Here is a 27,199-nt window from a genome sequence, read left to right as displayed (position 1 = left end):
TAAACACCAGTTGCTCTTTTGTGTATTTCTGACGACGGAGCTTCTCGAGGACCGACTGCTGCCAAGGGAGGCATTAAACCACACTTTTTGCCACCACAGTAACTAAGACTGCCATCAAATTAATCAGGGTTGAAATATTTTTGTTGTTAATTAAAAAAGAGCTGGCATATAGAACCAGATATATGTTGTTGTTGTTTTTTAAGTTTTAAATACTGCCATCTGTCTAGGAAAGTGGCACTGATGGAACATATGGGACATGGTTTAATTGGAATCAACTGAAATGACACCTAAACAGAGCAAAAATGGAAGATTTTCAAACAAAGTGGTTTGACACATTTTGAATTGTGCTAAGTCTCATAGTTTCCTCGCTTCTAAAGACTATATTAGGTGTGGGCGTAAACCAAAATATGAGCAGTCGGTTGTTGGGATCAAGTCAAAATGTCCTCAAATGTTAAGACCAGTGGACTATCACATATCCACACATGCATGCGATCTCACATTGAGTCATCACGTCTGCACACAGAAGGCGTGAAAGACACTACGCAGACGACTCTGCGTGAGAGAATCTCACACACACACGCACATACAACAGGAGAATACACGGAGAGAGGCAATTAGACGTGGCATAACTGCGGCTGCCAATGTTCTAACCTCAGCCTGTCTGTCCTGACAGCCAAGTGTGTCATTTCTAGTTTCATGGGACCTGCACGTGAGTATGTGTGAATGCGTACATATGTGTCTTGTGGAAATACGTGCTGCTGACGAAAGATCTGAGCACGAAACAAATTCAGAGTGCTGCTTCAGTCTGCTTTGCGTGAGGAAACCGAGTTATAATAGTAGTGTGGACTGGCACTGTGGAAGGATGGACAGCCAAATTCTTGAGATGCGACTGATCCTCAGATTTGCAGCGTGTCTATTATGAAAATTGTTTTTGTTACAATATTAGTTTTCTTAATCCCCCATGGAGTGGGATTAGACAACACTAAATCCATACACCCCGTATCAGGCTTATTAGATTTCTGAGTACGGGATTGTGCTTGGAAGCTACAATGAGCACCAGCTATGTATGTTCATGTTTAATGGTTTAAATCATTTAAACATTTTATTTATTATTCATGCAAATAATTATAATTATTCATGACAATAGAATAAATAGGACACCCTAGAAACAGCAATAATCAGGAAGCTGACACAGCCATCGTTATATGGAGCTACTTTCTATTTTGCAATAACCTTTAATTCCAAAATGACTCTGTTGTAAAGGCTTCGCCTGCATATATATTTGAGATCAGATCAGTGAATGGTTAATTTTAATACAGCACAACAAACACTGTTTGGTCTGTTTACATCTCTGTCTCGTAGTATAACACTACAGTCTATTGTCGAAGCTTTTATTTTGACAGTTAGGGCAAGGGGTACTGTATAGGGCTGAACGATATATCGCATTTGCGATAATATCGCGACATGATCAAGTGCAATTTTCTAACCGCAAAGGCTGCGATTATACTCTGGACATGTCCAAATTCATGGGCTGCATCCTCCTGAGGCCGCATTTGTAGACCGATTACGTCACAGCGACGTGCCGAAGGCTGTCCAAATTACTACCATATCCCAGAATTCATAGCGCGGCCCAGCCAAACTCCAGTTTCCAGCAATGGCGGCCGCTACTAAGTTTTAAAATTACTCATACTAATCTTTCTGGGTCACAAAATAAACTTTTAACATATTTTCAGGCGAGAAAGTAGTTGTGTAAACATCAAATATCTGCTCGGTTTATCAAGATATCCCATATTTGCAAAAGTGCTTCGACGTTTTCAGAGGCGTCTGCTACCCACCAGCTCGACAGCTAGCCGGGAGCTCAAGGGTTACTGATGCGGCCGAGAGCGGCACAACTCCCGGCACATCATTTTCAGATCACCGCGGAGTTTCGCTGCTCGGGTTAAACGTAATATATAAGTCACTTAGACAACCTAAAAATGTTATTGTTGGGCTTTTTTCAGTGTTTTGTTTGTTCGTGAGTAAATCGGTTTGGCTGAGATTAAAGTTATTAGATTAGATAAAATAAAACTTTATTAATCCCCCGGGTGGGTTCCTCCTTGGTTTTCACACAGCTGACTAAACGTCAAACAGAAAACTTATTAAACAGAAGTATGAGACAGTCGAGAATTTACACCAGTGTCTGGTTATATTTTAGATAGCAAGAAGCAGACGGCCGAGTTTATTAAACTCCACTGACTGCAGAGATCAGTAAGATGTGTGTATTTTTTATTTATTAGTTTTATTTATTTAATATTATTTTTTAATTGAATGACTGTCTAGTAGTTCACAGATGTCGAAAAACTGAGTGTGGTAAAGCCACTGATTTTTTTTATGTATATTTCTGCAATCTGCACATTGTACTGACTTTCATTTTAATGTTTACACCAGGGTTCCTTGTCAGCACTTTATGCTCAGATGTTTGTAAGCTAAAAATAAACTATTGTGTATGTTCAAATATACTGTTGTGATTGAAGAAGTTAAATAAAAATGTCAGTCATCAATTCATGCATCACCTCATGTCATCATAACAGAGGTCTGTCTTCCAGGAAAGAACAGTTTAAAATTAATGTAATATAGTATTGGCCATACTATATGATGTATTGCTTGTCTTTGTTTAATAATACAGAAGACAAAGACCTTAAAAAATAATCGCATATCGCATCGCAATCGCAATATTGGGGCAAAAAAATCGCAATTAGATTATTTTCCATAATCGTTCAGCCCTAGTACTGTAACAGGGTGAATAAGCTACCAAAACCTCATCTTTACTCATATTGAGCTTTAGCCTCCTTAGTGCCTGCTCAAATGCAGTTATATAATTCCTACAGCATATTCAAATCATCTGTGATGCTCACGATTCTGTCCTCCCTCACACACACAGAATCTCCAATTCTGCTCTTACAAATCAATGTGCCTGGCAGGAAGGAAAAAGTCAAGTAATTTAATGACGAATAATGCAAGATACAGTAAGTACGGGTAGGCAGATTCAGGTGGAATTCAGGTGGGAATAGATACGGGTAGCAGTTGGCACACAATGACAAAAGAAACTCCAACAGACTCGCATGGAGAAAAACTGAGCCTTTATCAGTAGTGGCAGGTTTACTGGCAGAATTAGCATGTGTGTAAAGTGGGTGGAGAAGATCCAATAAGACGGGAAGCAGGGGAAATGGTAGTCACTGCAGGACTGGCAGGAAAAGAAAGAAAGTGTGTACCGGTGACACAAGGAGATATTTTGACACTATAACTGTTTGTTAGCCTGTAGACTGTTGAGCTCAGAATTTGTTGTGTGCTCTTTGACCATTTGTCACGATTATATTTCCATTAGAGTCAAGGACCTAACTTTGCACGTATCCACTGTATATGCTAAACCAGCATCATTCCTTCAAGAAGCTTCATGAATGTTTATCTGCCCGCTCTCTTAGTGTCAGAACGCGCACATAAAGGAGAGAGAAAGACAGAGAGAGAGGCCTTGATGTGGGATCAAGCTCACCATGTGACTCACAGGAAGGAAATAATAGTCAGGCGTCGCTTTAAAGGGAGGAGGATTTCGAATGAGATCCAGTGAAAATGTTGCAGGGATTACTGGGATGAAATGTTGAGAACAACAGGCAGAGAAGTCAAGAAAGCTGAAGGTTTAAAATATTACTGATGCACCACACATATAGCCATCTAAGCAAGTCACAATGTGAACATTAGTACTTATAGTTCAGTAAGAATGTATGTGGCTGGGAGACAAGTGATCTCTAATGTGTAACAGTAGAGAAACACAAGTTATAGTATATAGTGACAACCACTGAATTAAATACAACTGTATATATTAGTAGTAATACCAAAATTGTGAAAATATTCCTAAAATATAGCTCTGTTACAGCAGAAATAACTTAAACGTAATGTGTGGGAATTTAATTGTATCTGTGTTGTTATGTTGGGTAGATCATCATAACAATTTGAGGACTATTATATTTTGGGCTATTATATTTAGGATCAATACTAGGACTGTATACATATGGGTCTAAACTTGTGGTCCAGCTTTGTGCCAACAATCTTTGCTATTTTTATCTAGGCTGAACAAGTAAAAATAGTAAAATAAACTGGCGTGCAGAGAGCATGGAAATCAGAGAATGAGGTAAACTGGCAGCTTGTTAAGACTGTGTTAAGAATGTTAAATATGATTAGAAAAATAGCTGCCAAATATATACAAAATTCAGTCTCATTTAGAGCTCAAATGGACAGAACAACTCATAATTAGATTCACACATCTTCCATCCATCTACAGTCAATTATTTTGGTGTGAAATAAAAAAAATGGGTGTGGGTGGGAGGACAGTGCCGAGTTTAGAACTGCTCCCTCACAGCGAGGAAGTCGTGGGTTCGAATTCACAGGCTGCGTGGAGCTTGCATGTTCACCCAGGCAGGGCTCTCTCCAGGTACCAGCTAACTGGTGATTCGATATTATCTGTGTGTGTGTGTGTGTGTGTGTGTGTGTGTGTGTGTGTGTGTGTGTGTGTGTGTGTGTGTGTGTGTGTGTGTGTGTGTGTGTGTGTTGGGCCCCATCATAGACAGGCTGTCACATCTCACCCTATGACTGCCAGGGTCCCCCTGTGACCCTGAATTGGATAAAACAAAAACGGATGGGGGTTGTGTACATAACACAAGAAAAAACAAAAACCCATGTAGCCATGACATGCTCATGACATGTACAAGAAGAAACCCTTAATGGAGTCCCTCAGCTATCTGAGTGCTTCTTTTGTTTGCAAGATTCTGACCGGAGAATGAAAATAGTTGCTACATAAAAGGTTTGCGGATTTTCTGGAGTAACTGGGTCATGATTTCTGGAAAAAAGACATTGTTGCTGAGTTGAGTTTTTTAAATCCAAAAGAGATTCTGAGCTCTGGGTAGCTCAAACAAAAAGACTAGATGAAGGCATGAAACAGCATTACAGGCCACAGAGGAAAAACATATGTGAATTAGATTTTTGGGTGAACTGCCCCTTTAACAGTCAATCTACACTTATCTTGTCTGGAAAGGCACAGTGTGCAGAATTTTAATGTTGTTATGGATTATATTATTTTAAGCATTCTGGTGCCACGAGCATTTGATTTGTACAGACTTATGCTCTCTTACTGGCTGTCATTCTTGGGGCTTCAGCTCAATACCACCAAAGCAGGATTTTATATATATATTAGTTGGCTTAAAAACACATCTTCTGCTGTTTTAACTAGACCAAACATGACACACTTCTCCAAGATAATATTAACTGTTAACAAATACTGATCCCACGCAGTATTTGCTACAGTTCTTGCCAGTCCCACAAATTCAAAGCCTCAAAGCAGGAAAATCTTCAGGCTCCGTCTATAAGGAGCTCCAAATAATGTGCCATCTCCTAAATGCAACTCTATATTTTCCAGTCAGATTTTCCACATCGTCATGCCATATGTGTGACATCAGAATCATCAGAATCAGAATACTTTATTGATCCCTGGGGGAAATTATTTTTTGTTACAGTGCTCCATTTTAAACCAACATTAAGACAAGACAGACAATACGCTAACTAAGAATAGTACAATATATACATATATATACATACATACATACATAAGTCACTTATAAATAAATATTTGGAAAAGAAACATGTGTAGCTGTAGCAGCAAACAGTGTGTTAAGTGGATGCGTTGTACAGGGAGATGGCCACAGGCAGGAATGATTTCCTGTGTCGTTCAGTGGTGCTTTTCGGTAATCTCAGTCTCTCACTGAACGAGCTCCTGTGACTGACCAACATGTCATGGAGTGGGTGGGAGGTGTTATCCAACATTGTCTTTATCTTGGACAGCATCCGCCTCTCCGACACCACCTTGAGGGAGTCCAGCTCCATCCCCACAACATTGCTGGCCTTACGGATCAGTTTATTAAGTCTGTTGGCATCTGCGACCCTCAGCCTGCTCCCCCAGCATGCAACAGCATAGAGGATCGCACTGGCCACCACAGACTCATAGAAAATCCTCAGCATTTTCTGGCAGATGTTGAAGGACCTCAGTCGCCTCAAAAAATAGAGACGACTCTGGCCCTTCCTGTAAAGTGCTGTGGTGTTTTTAGCCCAGTCCAGTTTATTGTCAATGTGTACTCCAAGGTATTTATAGTCCTCCACAATGTCAACACTGACCCCCTGGATTGAAACAGGGGTCAAGTGTTTCCTGGTCTTCCTGAAGTCCACGATCAGTTCCTTGGTCTTTGCCACGTTGAGCTGCAGATGATTCTGCTCACACCACGTGACAAAGGAGTCGACCACAGCCCGGTACTCTGTCTCATCATCCCTGCTGATGCATCCAACCACCGCAGAGTCATCAGAAAACTTCTGAAGATGGCAGGTCTCTGTGCAGTGGCTGAAGTCTGTGGTGTAGAGGGTGAAGAGGAAGGGGGAGAGGACAGTCCCCTGTGGTGCCCCTGTGTTGCTAATCACCTTGTCAGACACACACTGTGGGAGACGTACATATTGTGGTCTTCCTGTCAGGTAATCAACAATCCAGGACACCAGAGAAGCATCCACCTGCATCGCTGTTAGCTTATCACCCAGGAGGGTCGGCCTGATGGTGTTGAAAGCACTGGAAAAGTCAAAAAACATGACCCTCACAGTGCTCGCCGGCTGGTCCAGATGGGTGTAGACACGATTGAGCAGGTAGATGATGGCGTCCTCTGTTCCGAGACGAGGCTGATAAGCGAACTGAAGGGGATCCAGATGTGGTCTTACTATGGGTCGCAGCTGGTCCAGGATGAGCCTTTCCAGGGTCTTCATGATGTGGGAGGTCAGTGCCACGGGCCTGTAATCCTGGGGGCCACTGGGACGAGGCGTCTTTGGTACAGGGACGAGGCATGATGTCTTCCACATCACCGGGACCCTCTGCAGACTCAGACTCAGCATAAACAGTTTATGAAAGACTCCACACAGCTGGGGGGCACAGGCCTTGAGGACAAGGGGACTCACTCCGTCTGGTCCAGCAGACTTGCCTGAGTGAAGTCTCCTCATTTGCATCTCAACCTGGTATTGAGTGAAGGTGATGGGTGGGGGAGGGGTGTCAGGAATCTCACAGGAGGCAACATGTGAAGAGAGAGGCTGGCACAGTGGTGTGGCTCTGGATTCCAGGCTGACTGCAGGTGAGGTTGTGGGGGTGGGAGCAGACACTGTGGTGTCGAATCTATTGAAAAACAGATTCAACTCGTCGGCTCTATTCTCACCTCCCTCAGCTCCCCTGCTGTTGGTTGGCCTGAATCCAGTGATGGTCTTCATGCCCCTCCACACCTCTCTCATGCTGTTCTGCTGGAGTTTCCACTCCAGCTTCCTCCTGTAATTGTCCTTAGCCTCTCTGATCTTGTCCTTTAGTAACACCTGGACCTTCCTCACCTCCTCTTTGTTGCCCCCTCTGAAAGCCCTCTTCTTGTTGTTGAGGAGGGCTTTGATGTCCTTAGTCACCCACGGCTTGTTATTTGGGTAACAATGAACAGTCTGAGCTGGAACAATGGAGTCGGTGCAGAAAGTTATGTAGTCTGTGATACACTCAGTAAGCCCATTGATGTCCTCGGCGTGAGGCTCACAGAGTGTTTCCCAGTCGGTCACCTCGAAACAGCCCTGTAGTTCCGCTATTGCCTCCTCTGACCACCTCCTAACAGTCCTGGTGGTCACAGGTTCCCTCCTCACAATTGGCACATAGCGGGGGGTGAGGTGAATCAGGTTATGATCTGACCTACCAAGTGGGGGGAGGGAGGAGGAGCTGTATGCATCCTTGACGTTAGCATACAGTAAGTCTAAAGTTTTCTCTCCCCTGGTGGGACAGTCCACATATTGTTTGAATGTTGGTAGTGTATTGTCCAGTGATACATGGTTGAAGTCACCCGAGATCACAATAAAGGCACTCGGGTGCTGAGTCTGTAGCCGAGCTATGGCAGAGTGGATAGTGTCACATGCAGCTGTGGGGTTAGCAGAGGGGGGAACATAAACAGCCACCAAGATGACGTGAGAGAATTCCCTGGGTAAATAATACGGCCTGAGTCCAACAGCACACATACATGTGCAATAACACTATTATCTGAGATTTAAACTTAAAGATTATTTCAAAAAAGAAATAAAGACTTATGCTGAATAATGAAGTACACATGAAGAAAAAGTAGTAAGCTATAACCTGCATATTGTATATAGTGTACAACATCAATTGTAATGTATTAGAAAACAAGTTAAGCTTGAATCAATACTGTACAATCACCGGACACTGCATTAGATACATCTTCCTAGTACCAGGTTCTTCATGGCACAGGTTCAACAAGGTGCTGGAAACAATTCCTCGGAGAGTTTGGTCCATACTGACACAATAGCATCACACAGTTACTACAGATTGGTTGGCTGCACGAATAAAAGGATGTCCACCACAGGTAGGTTGTGGTGTTTAAACAATGCTGCTTTTGCACTAAACTAAGAAAATATCCTCCACTTTCATGTTTTCATGCCAGATCACCTGAATGTTGCAGCAGAAATTCAGACTCCTCAAACCAGTTTTTCCAGTCTTCCATTGTCCAAATTTGGTGAGTTTGTGCAAACTTAGGAGTTCTAAACTGACAGGAGCGGCACCCAGTGGAGTTTTCTGCTGATTTAGCCTGTCTGCTTCAAGGTGCGATGTGTTGTGTGTTCAGAGATGCTTGTTTGTATACCCTGTTTGTTACGAATGGTTATTTAGAGCCACAAAAATTTCAGCAATTGTCTCAAAATTTCATCTTGAAAATTGATGATAGTGTCATAAATTGCAGGGACAAGGTAAAAAACTTGGGCGTGTGGTTCGACATGGTGCTCTCCTTCGAGTCTCATGTAAAAGAGATAACAAAGACTGGCGTTTATCATTTGAGGAACATAGCCAGAATCAGCCAAGTTTTGTCAAGCAACACTGCAGAGGTTCTTGTCCATGCATTTGTGTCTTCACGTATTGATTATTGTATTGCTCTTCTTTCTGGGCTACCAAAGAAACGTTTTAGAGGTCTACAGATGGTGCAAAATGCAGCTGCTCGCATTTTAATAAGAACTGGGAAATTTGAGCACATTACCCCTGTACTGAGATCTCTTCATTGGCTACCTTGTCAGGTTCGAGCAGATTTTAAGGTCCTGCTGCTCACCGACAAGACTTTAAACGGATTGGCACCTTCATACCTCTCCGACCTTTTACACCTTTACAATCTACGGTCTACGATCTCAGGACTCTGGCCTTCTAAAGGTTCCTAGAGCCAGAAAAAAGACAATTGGAGAGCGTGCTTTTTCTTTTCGTTTCTGTGGAACAACCTCCCTCAAGATATTAGGCAGGCATGCTCTGTGGAGGTTTTTTAAAACTAAGTTGAAGACACATTTGTTCACCCTATCTTACATGTCTTAATTCTATGGCTTTTAGTTTTTAAATTTTTACTGTTTTTTACTTGTATTGCTATGTATCGCTTTTATTATTTTATTTATCTCTTTAGTTTCAAATAGTTGTACAGCACTTTGTTTGAAAGTGCTTATTATTATTATTATTATTAGTAGTAGTAGTAGTAGTAGTAGTAGTAGTAGTAGTAGTAGTAGTAGTAGTATTAGTATTATTATTATTACTATTGTTGCCTTCCTTTATTGAAGTCATTTGGTCATTTTCACCCAGAAAGCTACTGGTCACTGGACAGTTGCTCTTTTTGGACCATGCTCTGAAAAACCCTAAAAACCCTGGTTGTGTGGGAAAATCCCAGTATATCAGCAGCTCCTGAAATACTAGGGCTAACCTGTCTGGCACCAACAACCATGCCAAAGTCAAAGCCAATTAAATCACCTTTCTTCCCCTTTCTGATGTTCAATTTGAAGTTCAGGCATACCTACAAAGTAGCTGTATACTTGTGATTTCCATCAAAGCATGAAATTGAGTTTCAAGTACACAATAATAATTAGATTTTCAAAAGTCATACAATAAAATGTAGCAGCAAAACCCTGAGTATTGTTTTAATTGATATAAGAACGAGACACAAACAACACTTTGCAAAGGAGGGCTGCAAAAGTTAGGTCCGAATGAGCAAGTGCCTGCTGTCGAACAAGCCCACTGCCAGCAACAAACTGAAACACGGTCTCACCTTTGGCCCCCAGACTACAAGACCACCTGGGTCAACAGAACACAAGCGCGACCCTGAAACACGGCCGCAGCCTGATGAGAGAAATCATCAACAGAGGCAAACAAACTCAGCTGCTCTTCCAAATGCTGGCTATAAATACCACAGGATCTTTAGCATTCTGCACCGCGGCAAAGAGAGAGCATCAAAGATCAATAATTTATGCAAGCAAGAGAAAGTTGTCAGATCCCACAATGCCGGCGCACAGAGTTAAAGCATGCAGCTTGTTTACAGAGCCATCTCAGAGAAGGATGCCACTGATTAATCAGCACCTGACAGCCATGTTGAAGAGAAAAGGAAAATTTTGTTGAACAGGGAAAAATATCATCATAAGACTGAACAAGCACTTTTTTCCATACATGTTTAAAAGAAAGTGAGGAAAACAGACAGGGAGAATGATAGACTGTATTTGTGAATTTTGCAACAGCTAACAGAGTTTTGATGAAATGTAGGGTGGCTGCCAACAGCAGTGGCACTGATTCACACGCCGTTTTCTGTTTCTTCTTTTTTCAGAAAGATCCTGGATGCCCACCAGATATCTACTGAGCATCTAAAGCACTAATGACTGCTGCCTTTCACCATTATTCGCCGAGGAGTGTATGTGAATGTGCTAAATATTTACCGTTTACTTAAAGCTGCCTTGGTTTATGCTTTTTGACCACTCAGAAGTGAAAGAACCAAAAAAAAACCCCCACAATGATGGCTGATATGGTGGCAAATAATTGCCTATCTACATAATCAGGAGTGAGGCTCATTTATGTGGCGTGATATTATAAAATATCAGAATAATATTTTAAAAATACATCTCAAAATATCTGACACTTAAGCCCAGAGTTAGCTTTGTCAAACTGTTATACCCTCTACTTTTGACTACCTCCCAGCCAGGAGGTCACTTAAATAACACCGTAAACACTGTCTCAGTTCTTATTTCACCACATCACCAGATCCTAGACTCCTCTACCCAGTTATTCAAGGTCAAGCCCTTCCTGTGCACCGATCTGTTTGCTAAACTTCTTACCCACTTTCATTTTTGTCCACAGACAAAAATTTCCAGTTGCTGCCAAACTCCAGCCACTTATCCACCTCTGCTCTGGAGCTGCACTGATCTCCTGGTTCCACAGATTAATCTTCCTGGCTTCACTAAACTCGTCTCCTCTGGTCAATCCACAAGCTGCCACTTTGAACCTTTCCCCCTGGCTCTCTTGGTTTCCTCTGTTATAAAGACACTTGGTAAACAATCTGAATTCTTGTTAAGCTTGTAAATAGATGATTCTTTGTTTCTGCACCCTACCTGTTTTCACAGTTCTGCATTTAGGTGTTCTGTCTAGCCTAAAGACATATGTTTGCCGTTGCTCTTGTTGTTTTTGGAGTGTTTTTGTTTCAACTCATTGAAAGGCATTTAAAAATGAAAAATCATCTTTTTAAACCTAGAATGAGGTTTGTCCATTAATTCAGTGTGCTGTAATGGCCACTTGTGGTCACAGATTGTTTTTCTCCAAAATTTACATCAGCAGCTTATTAAAATTGGGCTGTGTTTTTCTGCCTTATGATTTGCGTTCCTCCTCTGAAGCAAAGTTAATTGCTCCTTTTGGGAAAATGCAGTTGAACTTTAACCCTTAATCCTTGAAAAATAGGATATGAGAGCGTCCTAATTTGCAGTGGAAATATGCAGAAATGTCAGCAAATTTTGTATTTTTATTTTTTCAGAATAATTCGGGGCCGAATGTTTTGGGAATTTGATTTGATAAGACTCATGAGCTCTATATAAAATGGTAGATTAATTTAAGCACAACCATCTTTTAATGTCATCCCCAAAGAACTGCCCAGTATGACCAGAATTGTCTCTTCCCAACCTCTGGGAGCTGCCCTCTGTAGGTTTCCACCGCCCTTGCTGTTTAATCAAAATGAGGGTCGATTTCTAGAGTTCAAGGCTGCGATGATCTCACAGCTCCCCGCTGGTTCAATTTAAAATGAGTCGACAATACAGACTCATTTTGGCCCAGAGAGCCAACACTGAAACAGAGCTGATGTCTCTCCTCCTCCTCCGCTCTGTGTCACTGGCCTCATCCTGAGAGAGAGCACCATCCATCACAACTCCCAGTCTCCACTGACACTTCTCACTTAGGCTGAGGGATGATGCTACAAACAGAATGCCGGCACTCACGATTGAGTATACTTCTTAATGCTTATTAAAGGGTAAAACGTATTCATTTGAGCTCTAAGCTAAACTACATTTGTCATAATAACACAGTTTAATCAATAACATTGTATTGATCGCTGCTTATAATTACATTTATTATTAATTTTTCTCCAGCATATTAACATTTTAATTGTTCTTGAGGACATAAAGTATAACTCTATCATTTTTTAGCATTATTTAATATTTATATATAAGTCCTCTTTGTTCATTGATGTTTGAACCTCACCTCGTCTTTGCATTTGCCGTTTTCATGCTGAGGATGGCTTACATTTTACCCTTTAACAAACCATATTCACTAGTGATTGGTACCATTCTGACTGCGCACTCTCTACATCTTCAAATTTTTGAGTTAAGTGTCCTGTTACTTTCTGTTCTATTTTGAAGCAATCGTTCTATGTATGACTCTCTCACATTATTATGAACTTCTTTTCATTGAGGTTTGGAGGTATTTGTTTATGCACAGCTCTCTGGACTGCCCAAATCATCACCCCTCTGCCACCAAGCTTGACAGTTAGCATGACAATTTTAGTTTTCACCAAATGTGGCACTGTGCACTACATCTCCATTTGGCCTTGTGTGTCCAAAGGACATTTCTCTAGAAATGTTTTTGTTTGTCCAGACGTCACTTTGCACACCTAAGCCATGTTGTGATGTTCTTCTTAGAGAAAAGAAGTCAACGCTGCCACTGTATTTATACGTTACACATTAATGAAGGGTGCTGTGAGTGCGACTACAAACAAAGTGTCACTCTGTGACAGGATGGGAATTGAGAGGGGGGTGTTTGCGAGAGGCCCCGTGCCTTTCTTTAATTATGTCTCCCAGTTCCACTGTTGTTGAGAGATCTGGGTCAGATAATGAATTTTTCTTGACTTTTTTTTTTCTTTTTAAATTTATAGACCTGACCTGCAATCTCTGTCGACAAACCAGACAAAACCTAAGTGTGGGTCTCTCAGAATTAATGATCCCTGTCTAAAGAGCATGTAAGGGGAGCTGTGTCCATGTACAAGGGGCAGCTAGAGGAGCTTTCTGCAGGCGGGAATCTATCCAGGTCAGCTTTGAACCAAAATGCATTCATAACAGTTCCTTTCAAAAAGTGCAGACACTGCGTTTGCTTTTTTCTTGCTTCACTCAGGTAACAGCAGAATAAAACACAAAAGTTTTATTGCCAGGGTCACAGGAAGAAAACCCCATTGTTTGTGTAAACCACACAGCCTGTGTGCCCTCCCCTCTGCTGCTGTAATATTTCCAAGCATTCAACAGTGCACCATAATAGAATACAACATGAACAATTCCAGTTTTATCATAGAACCAACATGACCCTGCTAAAGCTATTCTAAATATATAATTTCAAGAGGACTGCTTCCAAAGAATTGAAATGTTCCCGCTGGAGGAATTTGTACAGTTAACAGCTAAAGGGTGACATGTTTTCTCAGTAAAGAGTTGAGACAGAGCAAAGTTCCTGCAAACATTAGTGCAGGTAAATAAATGACAGATGACTGGAGCAGGTAATGGACTGACCTTTTGACTAATTGTTTGTGTAAAAGAGTCTGTGTGGACCTACTGACACAGGTTCCTTTTGAAATAAGTATGAGTATAAAAGACAGCTTTAAAAAGGGTTTACTTGTTTTAAGTATTAACTTGGAACTTTAGAGAGAAGCTTTCTTGGCTGGCCAGTATTATAGGTCACCTGTAAAATTCAATAGGTGAGACGGTGTCTTACCCCGGGGCCTTGAGGAGATTCTGGAGGAGAAGCTGGTGGAATGCGTTTCCGATCTAGAAAAAAGAAAAACAAACGCACAACAAAGAAGATAAAGGCATTCAACCTAGAAATGTACACATCTGTAAAAGCCTTCCACTTCTACGACGTATTCATGCTGAAGTCTTCATTATTCATCTGGAAATGTGCTAACAGCTCCAGTTCATTGTTTAACAAGGTTAATTAACAACATTGTAATATCTTCCACATGCTTTCTGCACCTGGTAGCACAGTTCATTTTATAGTTTGGTTAGACATTCAGTGGAATATTAGCTTGTGAGAGGGAATAGAAGTTGACTGCAAAATGCCACCTTTGTAATTGCTTTCCTGATGATTGGATTTGCGGTGAGCTGACATCTTGAGGTATAAAAAAATACACTGTGATAATGTTTACTCAGTGCAGTGCACAGTGGAGTATATAGCTGCGCAGAGCACTGGAATACTATTTACAGACCTAGCAAATCTATCCAATTTCACACAGATAAGGAGGTGAGTTGGATTTAAATTTCACACTGACTTTAAAGTCTGACAATGCTTCCTGAGATTTTTGGTTCGTAGCCATGGTAATACTGAAATGAAAGGTTCTCTAGTATCCCTTTGTCCTCCCTCTCCCTCACGCTGTCTCGCTCTCCGTGCTGGGCTTGACTGGCCTTTTGGAAATTGCTTCGGTTTGCCTGGGGTGTCTTAGTGTAGCTCCCATCTGTTCGGACTACGTGCACACAGAGTGGACATGGTGCTGCACTGGCTGGCTCTGTTTCACAAATGTGCTCTGGCATGCCCCCCCACCCCCACCCCCTCTGGCAGCCATTTTGTTTTTAGGGCTTTCTCACTGTTTTTACTTCTCGAGCCCACGGAGAGTGTGTATCACCTCATTAGCTGGACTAATGTGCAATTAGCCATTTATTTGTGATCCCTCAGAGGCCTTCTCGACAGATGAGTGAACTACCACATGTGCGGCTGGTGAATTCAGACACCTTTACGAGCAGTAAAGTTATACAGCTACGTAAGGACGACGGCCCATTAAAATTAATTTAAGAACATCTGCGTCTAACCAGCCAGATATGCTCCCTGATCTTCTTCTTAGCTCATCAGTATCAACAGGGAGCGATGCATGATGGTCACGTAAACGACAAGGAATTAAGCGACTAAATTATAGATTAATAAAAGCGTACAGACTTCAGAATTTCCAACATTGTAATGCAAAGTCAGCATGTACCGTATGAGTTAAAGAATCCTTCTGAGATCCGGTTCTTTCTGACATGAATGCATCAATAACAGCGAATTTCAGATGGAGGGTGCATTTAAATTAGCTATCTCCAGTTTAAAGCATCCTTTCTGGCATATGTTTAAATCCATGCAAATGCAGTCTTGGAAAAAAAACAAAGCTGAGGATGATCAAGTTGCCTAAATCAAAGAATGGCAGTGATTCATGGTCTCATTCTCCTCTGAACACCAGCCCAAATCATTCAAGCTTCTTGGGCAACCCTCTGAAGACGCGCGAACACTGATTAAAATGTCATTACTGACAATGCGCACTGCCAGAAGCTTTCTCTACACACCGATGAAGTAGACCCCTGATCAACCGCATTCTTGTCTCAAAAGTTAACAGCATCATTAGGAAGGTAAATCATCGAGCATACAGCCTGGGTCCACTCAAGTTTTTTCTGCTGTCACCGGGATTGAGTGGCTGTATGCAGTGTTTACTACACTTTTTTAATCAATTCACTGGCAGACACAGAGCAAATCAGCAGTTTGTGTTTCAATAAGAGATGCAGGCAGTGGCACATCATTTATCTTTGGCTGCTTGCAGGATGTGGAATATTTAATCAGAACTTTGTTTCAGTGGGAGGCCTCCAAAGCTCAGGGTTCAGCAGTTATTTTTAGAGTATCGTGGAACATCCGCGCTTAATTGGAAAAGATTTAAAAAAAAAAAAAAGAAGAAGAAGAAGAAGCTTCTGCTGGAGAAATCCAACAGCATCCACTGATAACTCCCTACCAATGTGACAAATAAGGGGCACGGTTCAGACTTAATTTTACACTCTTCATCGTAATGCTTACGGAAAGCAAAGAAGAACCAATATGCATGGCTGATATGTTCTTTCTGGAAAAATGTTTTTCAAAGCTTTACCACAAAAACCTCAACAAAGAGAGTCCCACAGTAAGAGTATCTTACCGTTACTTATTGCTTATTATGAATCATGAATATGTTTTTTAGCACCACTTTGATATTCTTTACCCCGATATCCATCACATCTACTTTTTGAATGTCTGCAGAAGTTGAGTTGCTGAAAAAGCACAAAGACAGTGTGCACTGTCTAAACACAGGCTTTCATTAAAATCAATCATCAGTCATATGTTTTCACTTGATAGCTGTGGAGCTTGTTCTTGAACTGTGAATTGTGTCTTACTGCAAAATATTAAAGAATAATTCCAGTTTAAACATTAAACAGTTTCACCACATTCAGCAGCTTTAACAATATTACAAACCACCAACAATATTTTGGTAATATGCAATATTCTTGTAGAAGCAATCATCCTGAAACGCCTCTGGGCACTTATTTGAGCAGTTATTTTGAGTCACTATATTTATTAAATTTAATTTCCCAGTCCGTGAACTGCCACCTTATTTTTGTGAAGGGCTTTGTGTGTCCACATGATCTTATGAGCTGCGTAGTCTGGGGCAATGTATTCCTTGTAGGGCCTCCCAAAACAAACTGCTCCTGGGTGAGCGGCTAGACTAAGATCAATTAAAAAAACACTAAACAAACAAACAAAACAAAAATCGAGGGACATGGAATTTCCACTCTGAGAGCAGATGTAAGATGATTTTGCAAAGTAATGCAGGTTTAATATCAGAGAGGCCCTAATGGACAGCCAACGTCTTCACCAATCCCTTTAGGTGTATCCTTTATTCCCCCCAGACTCCAATGATAAAGTATATTGATCACGTAGAGAGCAGGTGGCTCTATTGAGATAACATGTGCACAAGACAGGCTAGTTCGATGCCTGTTGCTTCAAAGTTTGGCTGATTGCAAACAGGTGCCGTTGCACTATTGAAGTGCACCCAACCTATAAACACACGCATGCACAGAAATCAGACTACACTCTTTCCATTTTAAAAAATTATAGATGTAAGCAGTGAATAGCCTTTTATGTCTTTTTGTGGAGGAAAAGTCTTTGTATGAGCTTTCCAATTAATGTGTGCTTAAAAAGCTATTATGAATTACATAATGATATTTACCCTGTGAAGGTGATGAAGGTGATCTTCTCTGGCGAGGCACGTCTACCTGTTTTATCCTCAGGGATGGCTTTGGGCTGGATGCCTTCCTTTCCAGGCTGGATGACAGCCAAAATTTGATCATATCCTTTGCTTCTGAGACCTCCTTGAGAGAAGGAAGTTTCAGACATTTCAACAAAAAAAACAAAAACAAAACAAAAAACAGAATGAAGAGTTCAGATTCTGCAGGGAAACGAATGAAAAAGCTGACAGAAGAAAGAAGACGTGATAGTGACATGCAGTTATTTCCAAACACCCAAGCAGTGTTGCAATCCTCTGCAAGGTGTGAAAAGTTAAGTCATATTCAAATCAAATCAAATCAAATCACTTTTTATTGTCACATCACATGTGCAGGCACACTGGCACAGCACATGCGAGTGAAATTCTTGTGTGCGAGCCCCACAAGCAACAGAGATGTGCAAACACAACAACACAAACGAGCAAAATACAAGAATGGCCAACCTGAAACTAATAAATATATGTACAATATATAATAGTGTATGCATTTCTGGATGTGTATACTAAATATTTTCCTACGTGTGTGTGTGTGTGTGTGTGTGTGTGTGTGTGTGTGTGTGTGTGTGTGTGTGTGTGTATACACATTTTTACAAATTAAATAGTAAAAAAATAAAATAAAATAATAATAATAATAATAATAATAAAATATATAAAATATACAGAGTTGAATATGTGCAAAACAAGTGGCATTTATATACAGTGTGGAGTGCATATTAGGACGACTTGGGCACCCTTTGAAATTTTTGATACCGTCACCAAAACAATGTCACTTGCAGACAGCTGCCTACATCCATGCTATAAAATATCATGCAGAATTTCAGAGTAGAGCCTTCAGGGATGATAGAACCTGACCTTGAACGGTACTGTACGGGGGCCTAGCATGAAACCCAAGTGCGAATGTAGATGATGTGAAAGCTTTTGAATTCAGGGAAGCAGTGTTGTGAGTATTGAAGGCTGCTGAAAAACCTCGTTTAAACACCTTTCAGTGGATTCTTCACATTTTAGTCTTTCGACAAAAGCATTCTTCTGTGCCATTGTATTACCTGAGCTGTGCCTGGAGCTGAGATTGGTGCAGGGCTCTGAGCTTTGGCAGACACCTCTGTGCTGTAGACCATGGCTCCATGAGGGTTTGGCTTTGCACCTCCTTGCAATACAAGCTGTATCTCTTCCCCCTTCCACTCAGCTGGCTCCTGGAAGGGACACCAAATCCCCCAACGAAGGCTATGCAAGAAAGCAGCGCGGGATGTAGAGGTAGCAGATAGCTGTGTGATGGAAAACGACAGAAGAATAGGGAATTCAGACATTGATATGATGATCTCGCAAAAAGAAACCAGCGATTAAACTGTTGTAAAAACTAAACCGAATGTAGTCTTTTCTCTTTCATCCAACTGAATAATTACAATCTTTTACAGTGTTTAACTGTGATCAATTGATAACGTTATTTAATTTATAAAGCAGAGCATTAACAGTCTCCAAGTACGACCAAAGAACAAAAACATAATTTAATTTGCCAACTTGTAAATCCTTATCTCTAATCACAAAAATGAACTGCAAGAGGCCTTAAAACTGTGTGGCATGGTGGTGCTTGTCGTTAGCACTGAGCATTCTCTAAATCCCACATCGCACACACGTTTTGGAAGCAGCTTTGCTGTGTTTGAACATGATTTACAATCAGTGCCGCTGAGGCTCTACTTCAGCCGTCCCAGGAAAAGTAAAAAAACATTCTGCTTTAAATCATCCACAGAGAGACTCAGTGGTTTTGCTGAATCGATTAATAAGCTGGTCAGCCTCAGACGATTGTAATCAATCATAGGCAGGACAGGACAGAATACACAACAAGCCTACTAGCCCCACACTGCTCCAAGACAAAGCCGGCCATGTAATAGTTTGCTGAATGCTTCAAATTCCACTGAGAATAGTTCTTTAATGTAACACCATAATCTGGCACTATAGAAAATCAGTCATAAAAGTAGTGTCTTTATTCTAAATGTCATACAGTACCTGTTAATGGTACAATAGAATACAATTATCCATGCAATGTGTTGAGGAGATTTTAGCTAATTTTGTGCCATATAATCTACAAACTAATCTAAAACCACTCTTGCAAAGGTCAACTAAAAAAAAGTAATGATATTCAGAGTGTGGTGGTTTCAGTTCTTTCTTCATTCTATATAAAAAGTTAAGTCCCATCGTCTGGGAAGGTAGGAGAGCAAAGCAGAACTGCTTTTCCATAAAGTCACTTTTTACTTCAGTATATAAAAGGAGAGCAGCCAAAAGGTTAAAAGAGTCTTCACCATGATAGATCCAGTCAAAAATTCACTAGACAGAACATATCTTACTTAGTACCACAGAGGCTATTCCAGATGGGAGCAGCATTTGTGTAATTGTGTTTCTGTTTCCTGTTTGCCACTAGAGTTCAAGATGTTCATTCACAATCCAGTACCATCTTTCAGCAGAGTTCCCAATTACACATCATGTTATCGTATGGCCTTGTAGGCCTTATGGAACTTTCCAAGATTTAAAAATAAAAGCAGGATGGGCACCAGTTGGGCTGATGGGGTGAGCAGGTGCTGCAAGGCTGAAATGCAGCAACCTGGGTCAGAGTCCAACCCAAACCCCCTCTGCTGGGTATCTGCTGCCAGCCTTTCTCCCGGCTTTCCTGTTCGCTCTCCACTGTCTAACAAAGGCAAAAGGCCCAAATAAATGCAGGGCCATACTGATTATGTTCTTGATAGGCTCTCCAGGCTTTCTATTTGTAGTAAAACCATTTTCTTTAAGCATAAATAACATTATGCTCCACAATCCATGTTATGGCATTTGCTGTTTAACACACTAAACTAACAGCAGCAGCAGGAGCTACCTGATAACAGTCACCACAACCAGCTGGCGTATACAATTTTGGATACAGTTTCTGTTGAGATTCAACTCCTAACAATTGCTGTAGTTATCTTTTAGCCTCAAGAGTGGATGTTGCAATCACTTGTAAATCTTGAACTTACCAATCAGGACACTGTGTAATCAGTAATATTGTCAAAAACTCAGATTGGCTGTAAATAAATAATTATTTTAGTCACTCAATCCGCTTAAAATCATACAGGACTCTCTAGTGGGACTGTAGCCAGATTAGACACTGGCATTAACAGTAAGTGGACACTTTCTCTCTAAATAGGACGTGATACAGATAAACACTGGTTGGAAGTTCATCCATTTCAAGCACGCCTAGGGTAGAGCACGCAAACACAGGAATTAATCCCAGTGCTCTGAAAAATAGGGATGTCGTGTAATCGACAGGCACATCTCTAAATCAGTTAAGACATTTTAGATGAAATGTATAGTGGGAGAAGATGAGTATATATGTGTTGTGACATCCTTCTCGATTTCACTGAAATAAAGCATAGTTTTTATCAGACATTTTTCACTGAAAAGATAAAAACAAACGAACGCCCACATTCATAAAATTGTACTTTCATAATATCAACGAAAGATTCAGAAGAAGAACGAACGAAGACTTTTCGGTGCGATATCACATTTCTATTTAAATGAAAGAGAAAGGGGTGACTGTCACAGCAATGACTGCATGCTATTTAATTAGCTGCCAGTTTCCACCACAATTAATATACCTACAAATCCAATATGGCATGATGAAACACCATCTAAGGTGAATGAAAAGCAAGACTAGTGCATTTCTGTGCACTGCTTTCTTAAATAAATTGTGATCTGTGCGGTCATGGTTATTGTAGTATCTTTTGTTGACCAAGCCATCTACCACGGTGTCCCTCCTTGAGAGATTTTTCTTACAGCACCGCGGTGCACTGACCTTTGCAAAAGAGGTCCTTGTCATGTAAGCTTAAACTTAGATCATTTTGTTCTATTCCTGTGAAAAATAACCAGTGCACTCTTTGTTTTTCTGTTGAGGGCTGCTTCAAAATGTCAGTTTACTATGAATTATGCAAAGTAATTTCACTGCCCAGTTAACAAAGCCCAAAGTGAAGTGTTCAGATAGCTTAATGGAGCTGACATTTTGAATACTACAAGTGAAAGTGCACTGCAGCAGGGACTACGTGTGGTAAAGGTGTAAAGGTTAAATTCATGTCAGCTCCCTGCTTGACAGCAAATTTGAATATTCGCTTTTATAATATACAATAGACGAACACCTAATCCTGCAGTGTTTATTAAGTTCTTCGACTGCCGTTTACTTCCTTTTATACTGACAAACCAACCTTCGGACTTTGTGTTTGGTTTTTGTGTTTGGGCTGAGATACCTGCCAATTTCACACTCATGTAAACACTATGGTTGTCGCTTGTGTGACACTTTAGAGGGAATTAAGCAGGAGAGTACCCAGTCCTGCCATTAAAGGTCTGTTATTCCATCTAAAAAACTCTTTAAAGCCTCACATATCTCAAGTGGCCAAAGTTGCTGATCAATACTCCATTCTTCTTGAAAGGGAGCCAGTTTCAGACTATAATTTTACCCTCTAGTAGCACAGACATTAACAACAATTTTTTTAACTTCAGAACTATATGGCAGACATAAAACAGATAGCACTGTATTCCCCGTTCAGGCATTGCCTGTTTTTCTATTTCATGGGGGTTGAATTAATAGGATGTTTTATATGAAATGTTAAATCAAACAAGTCTATTTTCAAAGCGATGATTTTGTTCAAATGAGTAGACTAGAGAAAGATCATTTTATGGCACAGGGAGTAGCCAGTAAAAATTGCAAGGCAATTTATCTAATGTGTCTCTTTTTTTTTCGTACTTTGTGTCTGTAACGTCTCTGTGCTCTGTGCAGAACATGAGGGAAAGAACAAAATGAGTGTCTCGCACATGACCCAACGCTCACTTCTTGTATTATTCAGTGAATATATTGCAGGAGTGATTCGGGAGCAAAAACGCTGGCCGAGCTCTGAGAGAATGAGAGAGACAAAAGACCAATCAGGGGGTCTTTTCTATAGGGACGCCTACAGCCTTGGAAAAAAAGAAGAAGCTTTTATCTGTCCAAAACTCAATGCTTATCACACTTTCAGTCTTCCAATCATAGGAAACTGAGCCCATGTTCAGAATTGCACCAAGTAGCTGAATGGGAATCTAAAAGGAATGAGAAGTGAGCTAAACACCCATCAAAGTTACAAATATGAAGTTATTAAAGGTCAAAGTGGAGGCGTTTGGGGGTTTTTTGCCTTTTCTTCTTTTGGCAGGTTTACAAAAACAGAATTCTGCGATTATAACAATGGCAACGAAAGATATCACACCAAGAAATAATTCTCTTTTAGACGCAAAGTGTGAATCACTGTCACGGTTTCAGTACAGCGGTTTTAAAATGCTTCAGGACAGTGCGATCTACATATGAACTGCAAAAAAAATAAAATAATAAAGCACCAAAAACGTGGGGTGGCAAACAATAGGACTGAGGGGATCTCAAAGGGACTCTTGAGGTTTGAGTAAACAAACAGGATAATAGTTCCACTCAAAGCCAGGCAGAAAAATTCACAATATGCATGTAATCCTTCTACAGAAACAGTCATCAGAATTCAAAAGGCAGGAGCTTAAGCGCTACAATATTCATTTCCGTGATTACACGACAGCCGAGATCAATGGCACATCTACATGCAGGTGTAAGGGCTTTAACGGTATCGTGGTAAGAGCACAGCACCGTAGGAGGCAGTCAGCTGACGCATTTGTGTTAAGGGCCTCTGGTGAGAAGAAAGTTGGCGAGAGGGTCAGACGAATCGACTTATTCTGAGCACCACAGTGTGTCAGTGAGACTTAATCAATCCCAAAGCCTGCTGGTGACAGCAGAGAGACATCAAATCAATTGCATTATATTTCACTGGCAATAAAGTATGACTCTTTGCACTCGCGCCGTTTTGGGGAGGAAACATTTGAATTAATCAAAAGAATTTGTCATTTGAATTGAAAGTTGTTTTTCCACGTGTTCGCTGTTGTGCCGGTCACTATGTCGGACAAGGCAGAATGATCAATAGCCAATTTCCCCAAAGTGTGATTACACCGTTGATTTGAGCGTTAAAGGCTACATTTAAAATAAGAGCCATTAACTTTCACTCAGAGAGCAACCCTGCACTTGTTTCAATAGTGCACCGGGGAGGGGGGAAAAAATAGAAACAAAAGCCTGAGGCAAAACCAGAGAAGCGGCAAACTTTTTCATAAAGTTGCACTGGGGAAAAAAAACCAAAAACAATAACAGCGATGTCACCGCACACATAATTGCTCCAACTGGTAAAGTGTTTTCTAAGGGAAGAATCCATCAACCTTGTTTAGAAGTGTAAAACATAACGCTGCAGCATTTCTAGACAAATAAGTGTGTCTGTTCTCAAACATAATACAGAGTGGAAACAAAGATCTCACGTCTGTAACCCAGAGCAAGAAAAGTAATCATCAAACTTTTGGGGGACACCGAGGAGAAGACAGGAAGAAGGAAATTATTATAAAGGTGACAGAAGGCGAGTTTTGCACATCAAAGAGAGCTGAAAACGCATATCCCAGCAGACAAGAAGAACTGGAGGAACAGACACTTACCAGTGCAATTTACTACAACTTATTAACTCAGAAAAAGTAAGAACATATAAAAAGGGGCTGGGGAAAGCCACCGTTAATTTAAGGAACAACCACCAAGTCAGACTGGCTCCTGTTGTGCCTGTTTAAGTTTTCTTAATGTGCCCAAATATGAAGGAGCCAAGTTTGCGATACGCCGAGATAAAGCAGTATGCAGAAACATATTTTTGGAAAAGCTCAAAGAAAAATGGCAAGACACTCATCGACTCGGGGCTTTCTAGAGAATGGCAGGAATTAATCCTAAATTAGGGGGCTGTGAGTATTGATGAGAGACAAAGTCTGACAGTTATTACCATTACCGCAGTCTGTTGGGCTGTTCGAGTCATTATTTCAGCCAAGACCCTGTGACAGGCACCGGCCCACAGCTCCCGCTACTTATTCTCTACAATGAGAAGCCCTGAAGGAAGTGAGAGAACATGCACAGAGATCATTAACTTAAGAGCACTAAACCACTCACATTTTCATCCATCTGTACAAGTAGTCCAAATGAACCCAGCAGGCTTCTGTGCTCTACTCAGCTCACCAAGGCCAAATCAAGCTTGGGAAGGAATTGTGTTCCTTTTCAGCTCTCGCTGTTGACAGGCACAACTTCAAGGAGGTGTTCATGATAGTCACTCAGGCTCAGGCCAATTTGCCGTGGACATGCATGTCTTTTATTCGAGCTTTGATGTTCGACAGTACACACCGATAGACATAGCTCTGACGGTTAAGCGTTTGACTCGCTCAATTTTATTCTGGAATGTTTTTTTGAAAAGAAGCATAGTGAAACGCTTAAACCCATTAGCAGATATTTTGCTGGCTTTTAGGAAAATTATAGTTTAGGCACAGACCAAATGCTCAGGATGGAGGTTTTTATCCTCGCTCTAGCAGTTTTACAGACGTTATCATCACTTGGCTGGTCCGCCGCTTTGGACCAGCCTCATTAAGTGATGGACCATTTGAGTTTTGTTTTTTTCCACAGTGAGGGGGTGCAAAAACATCCATAAGACAAACTCAACTCATGACATATGCCTTATTAAATTCTGGCAAGTAGAAACATAATCAGTAGTTTTCTCATTTAAAATAATACAGACACATTTAACTGACAGCGACAATATGAAGTGCTTCACATGATTATCAATTCCTCATCAAAGCATCAGATCACTCGTACCTCTTTGCATGAAAATTCAAATCACCAAAAGATAATCGTAATACGATAAGCTGATATAATCACTCGCTGAAAGTTAATGACACCGCGTGCACGTGAGAGTTTACGCCAAGCAAATACCTTTTCCAAAACAAACCTGTCGACATGATATCTCAAAATTAATCGTGTAATATTTTTCGTCTCCAGTGCACTGATATACTGATATACTGCAGACTCAGATTTGTCTAATCTGCCCTAGTTGTGATGAGCTGTATGCAACAGTGGAGAGGAAAAGCTAAATTAGACTTTTCTACAGCTGCTTGGGCTTCAAATGTCTCTGAAATGCTACTGACTTCTTTATGCAACTGCTATTTTAAATGAAAATCAAGTCTGGACTGAATCTCATCTACATTAAAAAAAAAAAAAAAATCCCCCCCCCCCCAAAATAAATAAATAAAAATAAATAAATAAAACAGCCCCAGTCTGAGCAGGCCATTCACAAGAAAACTATTAGATGAGCAAACATCATCACCAATGCCTCTCTGGCTGCCAGGGCCCTGCATCCGTCTGGAGAAGGATGGCACTGCTGGCAGGCACTGACAGGGTAAGACTCACTCTGGGCCAATCGCAGGGGGAGATTGATGCACTTCTCACTGGGGGGGAGAACTGACATTCATTTTAATTAGGCGGGCGAAATATTGTCTCTGCGGCACGCAGCCTTACTTGCCTCAGCTTCACATTTGGAAGGAAGGGGGCGGGGGCCCGGGGAGCAATGCCCTCAGAATAGGCCACCGATGAGCTAAATATATCACTTTTAAATCCTGATGACATTACTTTGCTTAAGATGTTTGATTAACATTTAATTAACATTTGTATGACATTTCAGATCAGTAGCAAACAAATATATAACCGGTTTCATTGAGGGAGCGGGCCACACCAAGAGGGAGGTCTACACCCTCCCGTTATGTAATGCCAGCAGACCGGAAGAACTGCGACCAAGGGAGGGGCTCGTGAGTTCACAGAGCGGTGTTACAGTAAAGTAGATGTTCTGATAAGCATTTGATTGGGAAGAGCTTCGCAAGATACTTTTCATTCAGCAAACATCATTAAACCCTGCAGGGGCCCACAAAAACCACTCAACACACACACGCACACTCAAAAGCACACAAACAGCTACTTAAGGGAAATACCTGTCGGTGAGCCAATTAAAACCCAAATAAAATCCTCTGTGGCACAGAGGAGAAGTTCTACACCATCACGTTTAATAAACCCAGCCACAACCTATGTCGCTGCTTTCTGCTCCACATACTGTTTATCCTCCATCCCCTGGCAGTGACAACCGAGACAGAGAGAAGAATAAAAAGATCATTAAGAGAGTAATATTTATTATAGCTCAGCTAATGGAAGGATTGTCAAATACCAAACGCGACACATGCCCGCGTAAGACTCTGAACCACAATTACTAAGCCATCAGTCAAGTGTGTATTGGCTCATTCAATATATTAACAGTAGAGTTTTTAATATGCTGCCGGAGGAGCAGCTTACTATTTCCTTATGTTGATGTTCTAATTAGCACAATAAACAGAGCGACTTCAGCTCTTGTCGAGGCACAGAGACAAGGCGGAACTGCACCTGTGACAACACAGCAGGCCTGTCAAGCCTCAGATTGCTGAACACGTTGAATCAGTCTGCGTGGGGTTATGGTGAAAGCGATACTCCACATATCAGTGGAAAAAGCAAGAAGAGGAAAGAGCAAAGAACTTGTTAACCCCCATTTTCCAACCAACCAACTTGTATACTACATACAGTAGTAATCAACACTTCTTACAAGCAAAGAGCTGCTTCATTTTGTGGGTTTATATGTTATTTTCAAAGGAAAAGTCTGGCTCACAAGCAACACATCTACTTCCCCGCAGACATCAAGTGCATAACACCACTCAACAGGGTTCTCCTTTTAAAACGGCAGATGAAAAATAGAGAGGGTCAACCAACCCATGAAACTAACATTAGATTCATTTACAAGCTGAACACAGCAAATATAACCCACTAGCAA

The 27,199-nt window shown here is 41.0% G+C and overlaps 1 protein-coding gene across 3 annotated transcripts in view; it reads right to left on the bottom strand.

Moving 5' to 3' along the window:
• The window catches only part of nphp4 (nephronophthisis 4), a 184,374-nt gene that overhangs the window by 74,207 nt on the left and 82,968 nt on the right, over positions 1–27,199 (bottom strand). For 2 of the 3 annotated variants that reach the window (XM_085394895.1, XM_085394897.1), the window contains 3 exons: positions 18,491–18,709; positions 17,394–17,535; positions 14,117–14,169 (listed from right to left, as the gene is read on the bottom strand). In XM_085394895.1, coding sequence (XP_085251021.1) covers positions 14,117–14,169; positions 17,394–17,535; positions 18,491–18,709 — 414 coding nt within the window. The remainder of the gene's footprint in view (positions 1–14,116; positions 14,170–17,393; positions 17,536–18,490; positions 18,710–27,199) is intronic. The other variant, XM_085394896.1, reaches the window with a different exon arrangement.

Source organism: Rhamphochromis longiceps, linkage group LG20 (genome assembly GCF_057381845.1).
Source record: "Rhamphochromis longiceps isolate RC_006_pf linkage group LG20, R_longiceps_female_GT1.1, whole genome shotgun sequence".
Taxonomy (NCBI): Eukaryota; Metazoa; Chordata; class Actinopteri; order Cichliformes; family Cichlidae; genus Rhamphochromis; species Rhamphochromis longiceps.
Note: the sequence above shows the minus strand (reverse complement) of the source record. Positions and strands in the feature narration are given on the sequence as shown.